The sequence below is a fragment of the Simochromis diagramma genome, unplaced genomic scaffold, assembly GCF_900408965.1.
Source record: "Simochromis diagramma unplaced genomic scaffold, fSimDia1.1 OVJJ01000545.1, whole genome shotgun sequence".
Classification (NCBI taxonomy): domain Eukaryota; kingdom Metazoa; phylum Chordata; class Actinopteri; order Cichliformes; family Cichlidae; genus Simochromis; species Simochromis diagramma.
Genome location: NW_024387371.1, coordinates 2,974,877 through 2,993,137, shown reverse-complemented (window position 1 = coordinate 2,993,137; position 18,261 = coordinate 2,974,877). Strand labels below are relative to the sequence as shown.

The 18,261-nt window shown below is 42.1% G+C and overlaps 2 protein-coding genes across 10 annotated transcripts in view; both read left to right on the top strand.

Annotated features, from left to right (window-relative positions):
- Positions 1–6,710, top strand: part of LOC120718921 (serine/threonine-protein kinase WNK2) — a 40,844-nt gene extending 34,134 nt beyond the window's left edge. For 5 of the 7 annotated variants that reach the window (XM_040007667.1, XM_040007673.1, XM_040007671.1 and 2 more), the window contains 3 exons: positions 2,989–3,033; positions 3,563–3,864; positions 3,974–6,710. In XM_040007667.1, coding sequence (XP_039863601.1) covers positions 2,989–3,033; positions 3,563–3,864; positions 3,974–4,324 — 698 coding nt within the window. In that variant the 3' untranslated portion in view covers positions 4,325–6,710. The remainder of the gene's footprint in view (positions 1–2,988; positions 3,034–3,562; positions 3,865–3,973) is intronic. The other 2 variants (XM_040007670.1, XM_040007668.1) reach the window with 1 other exon arrangement.
- A 317-nt stretch (positions 6,711–7,027) lies between these two features.
- Positions 7,028–18,034, top strand: brpf1 (bromodomain and PHD finger containing, 1). 3 transcript variants are annotated; one of them, XM_040007674.1, is made up of 16 exons: positions 7,028–7,343; positions 8,523–9,310; positions 9,669–9,858; positions 9,950–10,237; positions 10,799–11,316; positions 11,726–11,915; positions 12,091–12,222; positions 12,400–12,528; positions 12,730–13,111; positions 13,687–13,995; positions 14,122–14,397; positions 14,486–14,633; positions 14,887–15,017; positions 15,753–15,868; positions 15,960–16,114; positions 16,894–18,034. In XM_040007674.1, the coding sequence occupies exons 2-16, from the start codon at positions 8,568–8,570 to the stop codon at positions 17,075–17,077; spliced, it is 3,891 nt and encodes a 1,296-aa protein (XP_039863608.1). In that variant the 5' UTR covers positions 7,028–7,343; positions 8,523–8,567; the 3' UTR covers positions 17,078–18,034. The 3 variants fall into 3 exon arrangements, with proteins under 3 accessions (XP_039863608.1, XP_039863610.1, XP_039863609.1); XM_040007676.1 differs by lacking the exon at positions 7,028–7,343 and adding an exon at positions 7,559–7,689; XM_040007675.1 differs by lacking the exon at positions 7,028–7,343 and adding an exon at positions 7,559–7,738.
- The last annotated feature ends 227 nt before the right edge of the window (positions 18,035–18,261 follow it).

Genomic DNA, 18,261 nt, shown 5'->3' with positions numbered 1-18,261 from the left:
ATATAAGAATTCTATCGTCTGATAACGATATAAATCACAAAAATGTAACATTTTCTGTAAATTATGTGAATCTCGGGCAGCTCGACTTGCGGGAAGTGTTTCCAGCTGCGCGTCATGTAGCTGGAGTCGAGCGTTTTAACCGATGCATGAAACTATACATTTTTAGACATAAGCTTTAACAGCCGCTGTTTTCTTTGTGAGTATTTATTACACGGCGTGCTGCAGGGAAAAGCCTGTTCTAACGTTTGAGTCTAAGGTTTATTTTTTAGCACCTTGCGGCTCTTTTTTTACTTCCCATCCGTAAATAATCTGCTCTTTCACGTGATTCAGTTTATTTTGAAAAGTCTCAACAGGATCTTGAGCTTTATTGTGAAAGGTTTATGTGGTACATAAACAAGCGAACGCGCGATGGTGTTACCGTCGTTGTTGCTAACCACAATGCATAAAAACAGGCGCTTGTCCGTCCATAGTGTGGTTATATTAAATATAAGAGAAAGAGAGAACTTTAAGAAATTAATATAGCCACTACAGTGACCATCAAAACGGAGAAAAAATATTGCCGTAAACAGTTTATTTTGCGACACCACGAAACAAACGATAGCGTAAAATGAAACGATAGACGTTTTTATATCGTCATCCGATATATATCGTTATATCGAACAGCCCTACAGGTCAGTCTGTGTACTGTTTGTTTTATAGCATGTGACTTTGCTGAAAGTCTGCGAATGTGTTAGGGCTTTTACCCCTCAGTCATAAAAGACTGACATCGTCAAACCTGGTGGGTGGTATGGACATCCAAGTCTGTGAGCGCAATAGCTCAAAAAATGAGCTAGTTTTAAACTTATGCCATATGTGCATCTACTAGGAGGCTGAGCTGTAGCACTGGCCGGCACCCGTGCTTTTAAAGCTTGTAATTGGTACAAAAGTGTGACATTTACAGATGGATACAGTCTCTGCTTTTTTCTAGACTTGTTTGTGTTTGTAAGTCAGCATTTATGGCTTCTTCTAATAAAACCCTTATTGTCAGTAATATAATTTAAAACACAATCACACCCGAGTTAAAATGTATTTACTAAGCAAAATCTACTACTAGCATTATAAAATCACTGTTCTTCTGTGATTTAGTTTACTTGAAGACAGTGATTTAATTAAAATGACTTGATTACAGCAGCTATATATAGAAGTGGGAATTACCTGACTCTGGGGGATCTCAGAGAAAAATATAGACATTTCAATTCATTCATTCGTGCAGGGTGACCTTTCTTTCCTGGCTGTGTATTTTCAGCTTGAATTAAAGCCTTTTTTGATTATATTTTTCTGAAGAAGTGCAGCATGACTCAGACGTGTGGCTCTTTGTGCGGGTGTTGAGATCTGCAGGTCCAAATTGCTGAAAATAATTTCTGTGCACTGAAGTAGAGCGTAATTTCTATGCAGTCAGTTTTTCCAGTGTTTCATTTGCACAGAGGGATATTTTCCAGATAGAAAGAGAGCTGTGAAACAACATGTAATTGTTATCAACCATCTTACCAACCCAGTGCTGTACTGTGAGCTGTATTTAGTCGGTGGGAGAAAGGAAGTAGAACAAGGAGTGGCTATATTTCTATGAATTCAGTGTCCCTGAGGACCCAGATTGCATCCAGTTGACCTTAAGATTGAAAAGGAAACATTTCTAGGGTGTGCTGCCTCTTATATTCAAAATCCAGGCTGCAATAACTTTAATGTTGTAGGTACCTATGTCAGTTTACAGTCTTTCCTCTGGCAATCATCCATAATTCACAGAACTGCAGTTACATTCATAATTATTAATTTATAAATATATTGCCCCCTGCTCTTCATACAGTTGCTTTGTGCAGTGCTTCTGGCTTTCAAAAATAGACCCCACAAGCACACTGGAGCTTGTGAATGCCTAGTCCTGTCCAAACATGGGCCTAATACAAGATGGTGTGAGTGTGTTTGTGTATGTGTGTGCATCTGAGAGAGAATGGCAAACTCTTTATACCCTATTTATTTGTTGTGTGTTTCCATCCACAGTTAATTTTGATTGTGTAACACCCCCTCCCACACACACACATACAGACGAGTCGAGGCACTAAGTCTGCCATCCTGTGTATACTAACACAGAGAAAAAAAACCCAACCCTTCCCTAATAGGCAGGGCCCTATGCTTTGATTGAGGAAAGCTCTCTCTGTCCCTCATGTTTGGATGGAGAAGACGTGCATGGTGCAGGCGCCAGGCAGGGCACTGATGGAGACTTGCTCCGCCATATGAAGGGCTGTATCATCAATATTATTATGGTTTTGTTCTTTCACCTCTCCTGAGTTACCTGCATGTTTGGATTTTTGGTTTTTTTCTTTTTAATTGCTGACTCTGATGAGTTCCAGCTTGTATCTGTGTGCTTTCAGTTGGTTAAATTTTATTTGTTTTGGTTTCATATTTTGTTTCACAGGCATTCCCACATCGACAAAGGGATCTTTTTGCTTCCCTTTAAATCCAGGCTCCAATATTCTTTCCCAGAAATCACAATGTTACACATTTTGTAGTTTCTCCCTACCAGTTAATGAAACAGTAAATCATCCGTTATTCCAATGATCAAACAAAAAGTACAAATTTATACGATAGTAGCTGCATTTTTCCAAATTTCTGTCCAATATTTTTGATATATTCCATATTAAATATAATCATGAAAAGGTCAATAAATGTGCAGGAACAAACATGCAACATGACACGTAAAGGCAAGTTGTGATTTCTTTTAGGCTTGTACACTTTCTAAACATCAGCTCTTCAAATGATATTAAAGACAACACCTAGATTTGCTCCTCTAGTCCTCCTCACTGATTTTTACACCCCTCTTCCTCCTTTTCCTCTTTCTCTCTCCTCAGTTGTTTTGATAGCTGAATGTGCTTTTGAAGCAGCTTGTCCACCTACTTGTGGTGTGCAGTGTGTCCTGGCCTAACTGTTTCTGTCTTGTGCTGTTTTACCTTTTTATAGGGTCCACTCTGAAACGACTATGTCTAGGCAAAGAACGCAGTAGTAGTAACTATCTCATTTACTTTCTTACTCTCTGTCTTTTCTATTCGTCCTCACTATTTTAGTCCTTTTTTTTCTCTGAAATTAATTTGGCACTTGAAAATGTCTCCGTTGTTTAAACGTGGGTACTCAACAGATTGTTGCATTAATTTGTTTCATGTTTTGCATGGCAGTGTGCCTACATGTCTTGGTTGCTGGATTTTGTCACTGCTTGCATATCAAACATTTCATTTTTATTTAATTGTTCATGAAAGACATGTATGTTGTAATCCTTTGGCTGCTGGCAAAATATGTGTCACAACTTTACCTGTACACTCATTTTGCTCTAGCCTCGCCAGAATGATGAGGATTATTTAAACGTGGCTTTCATGAAAGGTGACATTACAGGGTTTTTTTTGGATTTTTTTGTGAAACTGTCCTTAATTCTGCCATACAGCAGCCAATTGATTTGACAGCTGTTTTTTTTGTTGTTGTTGTTGTTTGTTTGTTTTGTTTTTTTAACTAGGCAGATTTTAAGACCTTTGTGTCTTTTCAGGGTCCTCTCTCAACACCACCACTGCTCAGACAGCCTCCAGTCAGACTCAGCCATCACTCTCTGCAGCAACATCCTCACCCTCTCCTCAGCCATTCACACGTCTCGCTCAGGTCCAGACCAACAACAGCAACAACAAGAGAGGCACGTTTACTGATGATCTTCACAAACTGGTTGATGACTGGACAAAGGAAACTGTAGCAGCGGCCAGTCAAGCACGACCTTCCCTGAACCAAATGAAACAGCAGAGGCGTCGGCAAGACCTGGAAGGCGGTGCAGCACCGATGGGAGCAGTTACTCGTGAGGTATTTGGAACAGAGAGTGACTGAGAGTTTAGGAGCTGTACTTCATCATTCTTAATGTAAGCATGAGTCAGCCTGAGTCTGTGCACATATTTTGTCCCCTCTGTTCCAGATGAAATGTCATAATGGTCCCGGCAAGTTCCAGCTGCCTCTTTCATGCCCCCTGACTGCTGCTTTAGGCCCTCGTATACCTGCAACCCTATCGTCAAACTCATCCACAGCGCCCTCTCCTGGTTACCTCGTTCCCGCAGGCTCCTATGCTGGGATGGTTCCCGGTCCTCTTTATCCCCAGAGATGGCCCAGCTTGCCCAGTCCTGTAGGGTCTGTGGTCCCCGTAGGCTTGCTTGGTGCAGCAAGAATGATGCCCTATGGCACAATGGCAAACCCACAGATTCAAGCTTACCCTCTGGTCATCCACAGTCCCGAGAATGGCCCGTGTCCAAAAACCACAAGGACTACTTGATCTGCTTACCAAAATTTATTAGTGTGTATTTGCAAGACAGTCCAGCTCCACTCTGCTCTGTTCGGAGCAACACATGTACATAATCCCATCATGTAAATACCATGAGAAAAGTGTTGATTCTTCATGCAACACTAATCTGTAGTAAATTGTGTGTGTGTGTGTGAGTGTAGATATGTGTGTATATTATACAATACATGTTAAGTAAGTATGTTTGAATACTTTTTTGGCTTTAGTCATGACTCAGCCATACTAGTCATTTTATGTGTGGTCACAACATCCATATTTCATTTTATTCTTCAATTCTGCAATTTTCTTGTTGCTTTTGCCTTTCTGGGTTAAGTACACTTTAAACACTACATTGGAATCCAAATATCAGTGGTTTGAGATACAATAATAGGACAGTATGATGAATCTATTGGAAAGAATGTAGTGCCTTGAACATTAATTTATATAATTTTTTTTCTTCTTGGAAAAAAGAAAAAAAACACAAGTCTGCATCCAAGTTATTTTATTTTAATGTAGCTTGAATGCAGTCTTGAGTTTTTAATACATTGCAATTTTTATTTTTATCTTTTTTTGGTTTACATATGAATGCCCTTCTGTTACTGCACTGTCATCACAGTATGTAGTTTTATTTAAATAACAGAATCGTGTTTTAACTCTTGTTTACTTTTCACCCCTGTGACAGATGGAATGCCATAGCGGTGAGACGTACCGATGCCTTGCAGAAACAAACAGTTAATGTACGACTGATGAGGGAAGGGAGAAAAAAAAAAAAAATGCCAGCAGCCAAAATCCACTCATTCAGGTCAAAATGGTTCAGCAGGACACGGCCTCTTTTTGATAGGACAGCTCATACATTAGACAGCACAAGAGCTGGCAGTGTTGTAGCTTTGTGCTCAAAGGAAAGGCGGTGTCCAGAGCCATACATACTGTACATAGTTCTTTCTACAGTATATGCCTCCGGAAGTGTTCTGATCAGAATGTAGCGATTAATATGTGAAGGCTTGAGGCTCAAAAGTGCAATTTAAACCCCTCAACAAAGCTTTGATCGTGGCCTTGCCACAAGCCTTATCTCTAATGTGTGCAACAGGAGCAAGCTAAAAAGTTGAACAAACGTCGCAAATCACCAAGCACCAGACAGAAGACAGAAGTTACCGGGCAAAGTATAAAGATTACAATCCACGCAGCAAACTGAATTCACTTCCAGTAAATGTTCTTTCAACTTTGCTAGTACTCAGCGTACACTGTATGTAAAATGTTCTGTGCAATCACAAGTTAGCTCTGATGTTTTCAACCTATTTGATGTTTGATGCTTTTCTTTTCTTTTTCTTTTTTTTTGGTGATGCTGCTATCATCTGTTAAGGTGATCCTACTGTATAGTTAGGCTTTCTGTTCACATACAATGACACTAAAATAAATAAGACTCCTCAGATTAACAAATGGGACACTCATGAAGCAGTGTTATTGCCATGTTGAAATTTTGTTCATTTCACACGTTGCTTTTGATGTCTGCTCTGTTTTCCAGTTTCTTTCCAGTGATATATTTCAAAATGCAAACGACACTCGATGTGGGAGATTTGCACAACACATATTCTCCTTTTATTCTGCGTTAAAAGAGTTCCTACACTGTATATAAGTGGGTTTCACCCATCTGTACTTTTATATCACCGACAAGCATGGCCAACTTTTCATGTTCCACAAAGCTTAACAGTTACTGCTATTATGGTTAGAAATTTCACATCTTCACAGCACATTTGAAAGATTTCAGCACCCCCAATCTTGCCAAGCTGTGAATTGTACAGTTTTCTTGTTTTGTACATTTTGTTTTTCTGTTGTTTTTTTTTTTGTTTGTTTTTTGTTTTGTTTTTGGATGAAAATGATATTGATGGTGGTGGTGGTATTGGATGAGGAGGAGGGGTTGCTTTGAAGTATATTATTCCATCAATTCGGTTTGAATTGGACTTTTATAGGATATTATGCAGAGTCTTCTGCTTTGGTGAAATACTTCCAGTAGTAAGAGATTTCTGTTCTCTGTCATTTGTATCTGGTATGTTTTGTTCCACCTCCCTCGCTGCTAACTTACTGGAGAGCAGAGAAGGGAACAACTCTATGGCATATTCATTTGGATGCACTGATGAAATGAAGAGCTGATATACACAGAGGGGAAAGCAGCTCTGACACCTTCTCCCTCTGCTCATCTCGCTCTTCTGTGGACAACATTGCCCCCTGGTGAATATGCACTGGTTGTCAAAGGCTTGTATTCAAACTGTGGGATTGCTTTTTGCCTGCTGTATGTCCCACTGCATTACCCCACCCTATCCTGCTGCACTCTTATCACAGACTGTATGTTGAGAGAGAAATAAATATTTTATGCTTGATAGCATGTCTCGTTGTTATTTGCATTTTTAGTGTCTTCCGTGTATTTCATAAATAATTTGTTTACTTTTTGTAAGTAGCATGGAGTAAGAGTTTTCATTTTTATTATTTAAATTTGTAAATTTATAAATACTCAGAATTATATTATTATATTTTTACGACGGACAGGAAGTGTTTCTGTGAGGCTCGAGTTTTCACACCGTCGACGTCTTTGAACAGACGCCACAGATTCGCAACATACAGTACAAACCCTGGCAATGAAAATAAATATTTTAACAAACTCTTTAAAGAGATTAAGTTAATTATATTACAAAATCTCGCTCAATATGTTCTAACAGGCTACAGTCAGGAAAAAGTGGAGAAATAAGACCCCGATTTGTGTGGCGAATCTGTCGATCCGCATCTGTGTCGTAGCGTTACAGTAATGGTTGCCCCTTTTGTTCAACCGAGTTCCTGAATTATTCCCAACACAATGAAATTCTTTGGCTATTATATGGTTTCATGAAAACATTTTTTTCTGTACCTACGCCTCTTCTGAGCTCTGCTGGGATTATTTAATGAATTAAAAATCAATCTACAACAACCGCTGTGAGCTGCTGTGAGGTTTCCGAAGCACGCAGGTCTCGAGGAACGTGGAGTTGTAAGTGTTTATAACGTTAGATCAGAAGTATTAGCTTTAAATGGCGAAAAGGGCCATGTTTGGCTAAAAAAGATCACACTAGATGACTGTGTGTGTATTTTTACAGTAATTGGTGTTATCCATAGTAACCCACCGTACTCCGACAACATGAACAGACCTTGGTGTTAGCCCTACTGCGGAAAAAAATAATCATGTCTGGCTGTTTCTCGTCACAGAGAAAACGATTTCGCTGATATTTTGGCTTAAAGGAGGAGAAGGAACGCTTTTGATGGACCTTAGTTTGATAAAGCCTCCACACATGCTCTTCAGGAAGCCAGGCTGTCATTTTGCCTCAGAAATTCACAGGGTGAGGTCATTGTGGAGGGAAACACTGGGGTCTGAACGGCCAGGCTGCGGTGTGTATAGCCCCAAACATTCATGTGTGTTTTATTTGTTTTAATATTAACTATACTGGAATACGCTGTAATGGTTTGATTTGCGAGGCTAGCGTTTGCCCAGGGGACACAACTACAGTTTGGCACTCTAAACGTTACTGAGCTTGAATGAATTACCGAGCAAAGGTTACAATAAAAAATAAGAACAGTATTTAATAATAATGGCGACTAGCGTGGCTAGTTTGTAAGGTTACTTCATGTGCTGTAGGGTTATTCTCTTGAACTGTGCTTGTTTACGTAGTGGCCAGTGTTGTTGTTTGCTAACTGCTGTTAGCCAGCAAGCTAACTGCAGCTTTGTTTTGGGGGGAATGCAGCAGCAAAATGCTAATGCTAACGTTAGCTGTGTTAAAATACACAAAGTTCGTTGGTTAGCTTAGGAGGTAGAGGGTGGAAGGGTTCGAACGAGATAAAGGTTGAGTTCTTTCGTCAAGAACCGCAAATGAGCTCGGGTTTACAGCTGCCCAGCTGTAGCTGTTGCCGTTGCCGTTACTGTTTGCTGCTTGTATTACATGATTGTAGTTCTCAATGATCATAGCAAACACGCTGAGCTTAGTGCACCTGTTACTGAATAACAGATCATAATTTGTTTGCTACCATCAGTGGTCACGCGATTGCACCATAACAGGTGCATTTCGTTGGTGTCTGGGGCTCTTTAAGGCAACTCTTGGGAGACAGTGCCCAGTATCTGTTATGTGCGTTGTTTTTAACAAATACCATTGTTCCCTGTTGTGCTCATGTGTTTCAGATGTAAACTTGAACACCATCTGTCCCAGCAGTGGCTGTTGGCACAATGGGGCTGGACTTTGACGTGAAGACATTCTGCCACAACCTGCGGGCCACTAAGCCCCCTTATGAGTGTCCCGTGGAGACTTGCCGTAAGGTCTACAAGAGCTACAGCGGCATTGAGTATCACCTTTACCACTATGACCATGACAACCCAACTCCTGCCCAGGCTGTGCCTCAGAAGAAGAGGAAGGGACGTCCTCCTCGTGCCTCGCTGACTGGTTCAGGGGATACGGATGATGGCGGGGGTAACGGAGGAGGAGGACTGGGTCATGGAGGGAACACGCCTGTTAGCCCCAACCGATCAGAACGCTCCCATTCCCCGGGGAGAGAGACCATGACCTACGCCCAGGCACAGCGCATGGTGGAGGTGGAGATTCAAGGGCGCATTCACCGCATCAGCATCTTCGAGAATATAGATGTGGTGTCAGATGAAGACAGTGATGCAGAAGACGCTCCTCCATCTGGAACTGGTAGTAGTGGTGGCGGCATGTGTAATGGTAGTGACGGTGGAGCCGGGGGCAGCGAGTTAGGAGGGAGTGGCAAGGACCGCTCAGATATCCCATCTTCTAATGGGGGAAAATCCACACCAAAGACTGGGAAACATAAGAGCAAAGCCAAGAAGAAGGATGGCTTATCTCATCATCACAGCGCTCAGTCTGGTCCTGCAGTCAAGCTACCGGAGGCTGTGTTCAGAGAACTCGACCAAGACCGACCTGATGCCCCACCTCGGCCATTATCATACTACAGGTCTGCAAATAAATGTAGTCATTTAATTCATATATGTATTATAAGCAGGATTGTTGAGAGGAACATCCATTTTAAAGCAAAAGCAGTTGGTAGTGAGTTGTTTGAGTGTATATATAAGTTATTAAATACAATAAATATTTCCTGACCTAAATGTTTGATACAGTCCAGCCAGTCCCCACTTTATTAGCAGGGAAATTACTGATTACTGTACTTCAGATTCATACTTTTCCATCATTATTCTTGTCTTTACACTGAATTACAATTGGCACCATAATGAATTATATTTTTTTTGCACGCTAAGTATTCTTTGCATGAATACGTCTTAATTTGACTCTTCTGTCTTTCTTTTTTACTCTAGGTACATTGATAAATCTGTGGAGGAGCTAGATGAGGAGGTAGAGTATGACATCGATGAGGAGGACTACATCTGGCTTGATATCATGAACGACAAGCGGCGGCGTGACGGTGTGACACCCATCCCTCAGGAGGTTTTTGAGTATCTCATGGACCGCTTAGAGAAGGAGTCATACTTTGAGAGTCACAATAAGGTACTTTAATCAGACAAAAGAGGGAGACAATGGTTCAAACTTGACATAAATGCTTTCATCTGTAATGTGTCCTTGTGCTCCTTTCTCTCAGGCGGACCCCAGTACCTTGATTGACGAAGATGCCGTCTGCTGCATCTGTAACGATGGAGAGTGTCAGAACAGCAACGTGATTTTGTTTTGCGACATGTGTAATTTGGCAGTACACCAGGAGTGCTATGGCGTTCCCTATATCCCGGAGGGCCAGTGGTTATGTCGCCGGTGCCTGCAGTCGCCAAGCAGAGCTGTGGACTGTGCTCTGTGCCCGAACAAAGGAGGTGCTTTCAAGCAGACAGACGACGCACGCTGGGCCCACGTAGTTTGCGCCCTCTGGATCCCAGAGGTAAATCCATATATGTTTGATTTGGAACGACATCACTATGCAGATATCGACAAACTGAATAAGCTCAACTCATCTGAGCCAGTTCACAGCCTTAGATCCTAGAAACTTAAATTTAAAGGTGCTCATGCTGTTTGCCATCAAAGCCCCTTGGCTTTAGAACAACCTGGCAGAGGAGATAAAGATTGTTTATCTGTGTTGCCTTTCCTTTTATATTTCAGCGATATTTACTATTATTAATTTACTGTCTATTGTAATTATTTTGTGCAACATCAGTCTGAGTTGACGTCAGTCTCGCTGTCATTTTTTAAACCCCCTATTTTAAAAGGGATATGTAAAAAGAAAAAAGAAAAAAAAAAGAAGAAAAAAAAAAAAGAAGAAGTTTATAATTATTATTGATATTACACAGTTAAAGACTGTGGGAATGTTAAACTTAACAGCCAGATAGATACTGTCTCAGTTGATGTACAGTGAAGCATGCTCAGTCAGTCTTGGGTTTTTATTTTGGTTTTTTTACTTTGTAAACATCATCACAGTTAAATCAATTCTCCTGCCTTTCTGCAGGTCTGCTTTGCGAACACAGTCTTTCTGGAGCCGATCGATAGCATCGAGCACATCCCTCCAGCACGCTGGAAGCTCACCTGCTACATTTGCAAACAGCGTGGCTCGGGCGCCTGCATCCAGTGTCACAAAGCCAACTGTTACACAGCTTTCCATGTCACCTGTGCCCAGCAGGCAGGCCTCTATATGAAAATGGAGCCTGTAAGAGAGACTGGGGCCAACGGTACCTCTTTCAGCGTACGCAAGACGGCATACTGTGACATCCACACGCCCCCCGGTTCAGCACGTCCTTTAGGAGGAGTCGGTGGGGCCAGCATGGGGTCATCCAACAGCGAGGGCGAGCTGGAGGAAGATGACGAGCCTAGCATCGGCCATGATGATGACTCTAAGGGCTGGAGCTCTGAGCGGGTGAAGAGGGCAAAGGCCAAATCCAGGCTGAAGATGAAAAGAGCCAGAAAGATCTTAGCTGAGAGGAGAGCTGCTGCACCAGTGGTGTCAGTGCCCTGTATACCACCGCACAGGTAGGCCTGTACTTCACCTGCTCTGTCTGTGCCTCAAAGTCGTGCACCCAGTAAGCGCATATATGCCTTTTGCTGTTAATAGAAAACTGTCTGTGCAGCAGTATGTTGGGCAAAACAAATAAAGAAATCATCACATACTTTTTTTTCTTTCTCGTCTATTTATACTATTTAATTTTGGTATTGTAAGACAATAATTTATGTCACATTGCATTATTTTACTTATTAGAAATGATGATTGTACATTCTGTTCTGTTTTTTTTTTGATTTAGACTGTAAATAATTTTAAATACCTTATCATTGTCTTTTGTGTCATTTTGGTCTTAAAGGCTTCACCTTTGTTAGTGCGTTTGCAACATGGTTTACATTTACAACATGCTTAAGAGTTAAAACAGTATTTGCTTCTCTGCAGGTTGAGCAAAATCACCAGCAACCTGACGGTACCCAGGAAAAGCCAATTCATGCAACGACTTCACAGCTACTGGACGTTGAAGAGGCAAAGTCGGAACGGTGTGCCTCTTTTGCGCCGGCTTCAGACACACTTACAGTCGCAGCGACACATTGACCCACTCCCACCACAGCCTGCGTCACAACCTTCCTCGGTAATTTCTGTTGCTGTGATTCTGTGTTTGTCTCATTCTGTTGTCTGATACCTGAAACACTTCGTTTAGCATCTGTTGTGTTGAAATGTGCTAAAAAATAAACAGACATGACTTGATACCTTTTAATGTAATTTGTTCTAACATGTTTATGGGATTGTGCACGTTAATGTTGCAGAGAGATAGCGAGGAGAAACAGACCGCTTTAAAGGAGCAGCTAAAAGCATGGCAGAGGCTGAGACACGACCTGGAAAGAGCGAGGCTTCTGGTGGAGCTCATCCGAAAGAGGGAGAAGCTCAAGAGGGAGACGGTGAGATGTGAAGAATAGCAAGAGAGCGTTTTGTTTTGTTTCTTTTTTCTTTTGTTCAAGATACAGTGAGATTACAGAACAAAGAACAATATGCATCTCCTTTCTGTAGATCAGGCTGTATACTTCTAACTGTGCACTACTTTGTTAGTTTATTGCTAAAAATGTGTCTGTTTTCAGATTAAAGTGCAGCAGATGGCGCTGGAGATGCAGCTGACTCCCTTCCTGGTGCTGTTGAGGAGTACCTTGGAACAGTTACAGGAGAGAGACACTAACAACTTTTTCACTGAGCCTGTGCCTCTGGCAGAGGTAAATGCAACATACTCGCAAGCACAAGAAATCTGATTATGTTCAGATACTTATATTTGACTCTTTTCTACTTTGTCTGTATACTACATACCTGGCATAATGTATTTTAGGCTTTCCTTCTTTCTTCTTCATTCACTGTACAAATATGATTGGATTTTTTTTTAAATAGCTCGGTCTGCTCACTACTCCTTTGTCACCTAGGTGCCAGACTACCTGGACCATATTGACACTCCAATGGATTTTCAGACCATGTGGAACTTGCTGGAGTCTCACCGCTACCTCACTTTTGAGGCCTTTGAGGCCGATTTTGGGCTCATTGTCAACAACTGTCTCAAGTACAACGCCAAGGACACAGTCTTTTATCGCGCTGCCTTGCGGCTCAGAGAGATGGGCGGGGCTGTCATAAGAACAGCCAGGCGACAAGCTGAACGGATCGGCTTCGATTACGAGACCGGCATGCATCTACCACGAGAGCCAAGCCCGGACAGCCAGCGTGAGCAAGAGAGAGACAGAGAGCGGGAGAGGGAGCGAGAGCGAGACAGGGATAGAGAGAGAGATCGACCGTTGTCTTCTAATGAAGATGGTGAGTGTCTCTGACTGGGAGGTTCTTGGGAACCAATATCATTTTTTCCTCAAGCACCAGCTAAAGGAGAAGGAGGGAGAAAAACAAACATGTGATTTAAGATTTTAGATCATTAAAATGTATTTTTTGTCTAATTAATATGCTGTATGATACAGTGTTTTACAAAATAAATTTAAAAAAAATTACATTTTAGGTTTACTGGAACATGGTTGCAGTGCTGTCCCTTGTCACAAAATAAAGGCTCAATGGTGAACAGTAACATACAATATGGTGCAGAGAAGTTCATGTTGCTACCACTAGGTGACGCTTGTAATTCATGCAGTTCCGTTTCAGTTGAGCTAAAACATCATCATACATCCTGTGTGCTTGTGTATGCTGGATTTGTACTTTATGTTTAAAGCTTGATGTTGTCGTCTGTCTGGCTTCAAAGATGGTCTACCCCATATATAGTTAACCAGGAAACAAACCTACTTTTATATTTTCTGTTTCTGGTTATGTGTGACTGCTTTATAAGATTGATTTTCTTTTCATTTCCAACATCTCTAACTGCTTCTCTTTCTGCTTGCCTTGCGCAGACCTGCTCCTGCCAGAGAACAGGCGGCGGTTACCTCTGGAAGAGCAGCTGCATTACCTGCAGTCCCGTCTCGATGAGGTCAGCTCAGGGAAGCATAGCATTGGCCAGTCTCGCAGAGCCAAGGCCCTAAGAAAGGAGATCAGTGTGATCAAAAGGAAGCTTGCACACCAGCGTGAAGGAGGCTCTGGCATGGGGGGCCGGGACTCTGTGGGCGGAGGAGACCGGAGTTCTTCTCTCCCCCATCACTCATCATCTGCAGGACACCACGATGAGGGGGGAGAGAGCAGCAGCCAGGAGATTGGTGGAAAGGGTGTGTCTAGGAAAATATTAGCACTAATGTCCGACATAACAATGAAAATGATATTAGCTGTTCAATAGCAGTCGAATAATAAGCATTTGCCTGTGTTTTAACATATAAACCTCTCTCCCCATCAAGATCTGAATGCGTCCTCATCCCTGACTCCAGAGGTGGGCCGTCGGACATCTGTCCTCTTCTCCAAGAAGAACCAAAAAATAGCTGGACCCCCCAAAAGGCCGGGGCGCCCACCCAAGAACAGGGATGCGGGTTATGGTGGGGCAGGAGTAAGCCAAAGTCCTGTTGGTCCCCCACAACTCCCCCTGCTGTCACCAAGCAGGCACAGGAAGCGTCCCCGCAGCCCTCACACCAGCTCCAGCTCTGACAGCGACAGTGACAATGATGACCTGCTGCCAGGTAAATTAGATGATTCGCAATAAACTTTTAACGTACAATAAATGCCAAGTCGCACCCTCACTCACTTGTTTCTATTTTCTTCCTTCAGGACTGCCAACTAATGGCTTTGATACAGGAAACCAACCAGTAACGGAAAGCTTCCGCGTGTACAGAAGTGAACCTCATCTCCCTCGTTCAAGCTCAGACTCTGAGTCCACAACCAGCAGCAGCAGCAGTGCAGCTTCAGACAGGACCAGGTGATTAATGCTTATGCCTGGTACTCTTAAAATTAGTTCTTTTACCAATTGACGTGAGCATAAGGTTTCATTTGCAGAAACAAACCCAGTGACTTGACAATCATCTCTCTTGAAATTTTATGACACCTTTAACACACAGTTTTAACTTTACAACAGAACCCCCCCCCCCCCCCCTGCTTGAAGCATCCAGTTGTTGTAACACTTGTGATAAAGTTATACGCCTCTTGATAGTTCTGTCTGTTTTCTCTTGCAGCACGACTCCCTCTAAGCAGGGCAGAGGAAAGGCGTCGTTCTCACGCGCTTTCCAGGAAGATAGCAGTGAGGAAACATCAGGCACAGAAAATGATTCCTACTCAGTCGGTGGCTCGAGGGGTGTTTCACACCGTAAGCACATTTTTATAACCTCTAAGGCTCACGTAAAGCGCACACAGCTAGTTTCTATTTATTTAGATAGTGAGTGTTTTCTCAGAATCACCCAACATAGCTTTGCCTTTTCAGCCTGTAAATAATTTGGCATGATATTTTGTCTGATCGGAATCTGATTTTACTTGAAGCTTAAATACCCGTAAAGACATTACTGCAGATAAAAATATGCTAAACTTTTTTTTTTCCTCACACAATAATAGCCACAGAGATGTGACGGATAAGTACTTATAGGAGAGAACGTCAGAGCAGAACATCATTTCTGCAATGTGGCTCTGATAGTGCTAAAGATAGCGTAAAACAGTGGGTGTATTTTAAAAAACAAAACATAAAAATAACACAACATTTTGAATTTTCCATCAGTTTCTTTGCTGTAATCTGTTACAGCCACCACATGTCAGCATAGCAGGACCTGTACTCCCCTGATAATGGGGAAAATGAAACATGGTCAAAGGAAGTGCCCTCCCTTCACTATGTCAAGTGTTATATTTGTGTAGCACCATTTGTTCAGGATACTCCGCTCAAACTGGAGAAGCTGTATCATTCCCCACCCAGGTGCATTAGGAGTTAACGTATTTTAAATTAAAGGGAAGTGTTTTGCACCAACATTTGCTTAGAACAGTGTTATTGTGTGATAAAGTGTGGTTTTAACTAGAAGTGAGATTGCTTAACGGACGCTGTTTTCCCAACTCTCAGTGGTGCGTGGGCGGGACAGGTCAGGGTGCTGGATGGCCTCAGATGATTATTCTTCTCTGGAAGCTTTAGACCTGGTCTGGGCCAAGTGCAGAGGCTATCCTTCATATCCTGCTCTGGTGAGACACGGGCAAACAACACAAATAGCACAGACTACAGTCAAAATATGACTGGCTCTCTAAACCTCTGCATGCTACTGTTCGCTTGTAGATAATTGACCCAAAGATGCCCAGGGAGGGGGTGTTCCACCGAGGTGTCCCAATCCCTGTCCCCCCTCTGGATGTGCTGAAACTTGGGGAGCAAATGACCCAGGAGGCCAGGGAGCACCTGTTCCTGGTCCTCTTCTTTGACAACAAGAGAACATGGTTGGTTATCAAGTGATGTTTTTTGGGGGAGGTGACTCATTCTCAGAGTTCGCCTCCTTTTTTTTTTTTCCTGCTAATTTTTTGCTGATATTTTGTATTTTTATTTTAACACAATCAAGCAGCGTAAAGCAAAAATAAAACAAAACCTGCTACCAAAGGCAGCTTGTGATGTTACTGGATGTTTGCACACAAGTAGCTCTGTGGCAACAGTTCAAAGCAAACTGCAGCCTTTGTACGGAAGTGCAGCGACAGAACATTCAGCAGAAATGGGGCAAACGTGGTTTTTGATAATACGAGGGAAAGAACGTGTTATTTTAGGTCACTTTGTTCTCTGCAGTTACTTATGATCATGTTTTGCTAAGTTTGGAGAAATTTATAAAGTTGATGAGCACAGCAGTTGTTAGGAGGCATCCAGGGTGCATAAACTCTGAAGTCAATCAAGAAATTAACGGACTATAGGAACCAATTACTCTTTAACTAAACAATAACTCTGTCTGGACTGACTGTGTCTAATCAAAGGGTTGCTGGTTCGATTTCTGGCTGCTCCAGCCTGATTGCCAAATTATTGTTGGGCAAGATACAGAACCGCCAGTTGTTCCTGTTGCATTCGTCGGAGTGTGAATGTTAAATAGAAAACACTGGCGTAGAAAAAAGTGCTTGTTTAAATGGGTGATTGAGGCTTATAGTATAAAAAGTAGAAAAGCGTTATATAAGAAGCCAGTCTGTTTAGCATTTACCAATGCATGTTTTTTTTTAATGTTGTGCTTATGTTCTTGCAGGCAGTGGCTTCCGCGCTCTAAGCTGGTGCCTCTGGGTGTCGACCAAGAGCTGGACAAAGAGAAGATGCTCGAAGGCAGGAAGTCCAACATCCGCAAATCAGTGCAGGTGGCCTATCATCGCGCCATGCAGCACCGCAGCAAGGTGCAGGGGGACCCCAGCAGTGAAACTAGTGACAGTGACTGAACACAAACACACACGAACGCTAGAGAGCCCAGCCCTACATCGTAGATTACAAAGAAGAAGAGGAAAAAAAACAGTGCCAGCAACAAGGAGTGGGGGGAAGAAAAAAAATCCACTATCTTGGCCCCGTGATATTCACACTCATGCACACTAAACCATATTTAATCCGACATGTAAAATATTGTATTTAAGAGAATTGATAAAAAAAAAGAAAAGAAATGGAGAAATATGCTATGTTCAGAATCATGAATCGAAATATTCCTCGTATGTGGTCGATATATGTTTAATAACAAATGAGATGATGGTTTACAGACTCACAAAATGAACATAGTGTTATGCTATGAAGTATACACAACTGCCTTTCCCTGTTTTTGTTTTTGGTTTTGGTTTTTTGTTCTTTTGGGGGGTTTTCCTCACACAGTCACACAGGTAATCTCATATGTAAACAGGGAAATGTGTGTCGTGTACGTCGAATGCACACACTGTGGATATTTCACAACGCCAGCACGTCTCTCACATTCATCATCCACCTCCGCAAAAGGAAAACGGTGACAGGCCTGGTGCTATTGTCGAAGTCATTTTTCAGAGGAGCACAAAGAGACTGTCGCAGCCCACTTTTGGGGCATACCAACGTTACTGTAATTTATTCTGCTGACTTCTCATTAACAAGGTCCACAAGCTTGTTTCGTCACGGACTACTTCTAATCACTCCACCTGCACTGAACATCACGGTGCAGTCTCTTTTGTCTGTCAGTACGTGTCCATCATGTTTCCTGTTTTTACGGTTTTGTTAAGATATGTACGTGTCACACAGGCCACTTGGTCAATGAATAATGAGGACTAAACTGAAACACACAATTGCCTCACTGTCTGTCTTAGTATCAGGCTGATGGCTTTAGAACTTTTATATAAGCAGATTGCATAACAATAGAGGTTTAATAAAAAAAACAAAACAGAAAATAATTGAGTTTTTTAAAGTTTTGTGCTGTTTTTTGTGGTTCGTCTTGTTATTCCTTATTCTCTGTTGTTCTGTGGAAATATTTTACTATGTTCAGCAGAAAATTCAGACCCTCCCATTACCTCTTTCCAGGGTAATCGTGAGTCATACATGCTTCTCATGGCCTGATGCATTCTGTCATTTTGTTAATAACTCAAGACAGACGGGGACGACTTATAAGATGAAAGAT

Coding starts and splice junctions, on each gene's coding strand:
- brpf1 (XM_040007674.1), top strand. CDS start 8,568: ATGGGGCTGGACTTTGACGTGAAGACATTCTGCCACAACCTGCGGGCC. Junction 13,112..13,686: donor GTTGTCTTCTAATGAAGATG/GTGAGTGTCTCT, acceptor TGCCTTGCGCAG/ACCTGCTCCTGCCAGAGAAC. Junction 14,634..14,886: donor GCAGCTTCAGACAGGACCAG/GTGATTAATGCT, acceptor TTTCTCTTGCAG/CACGACTCCCTCTAAGCAGG.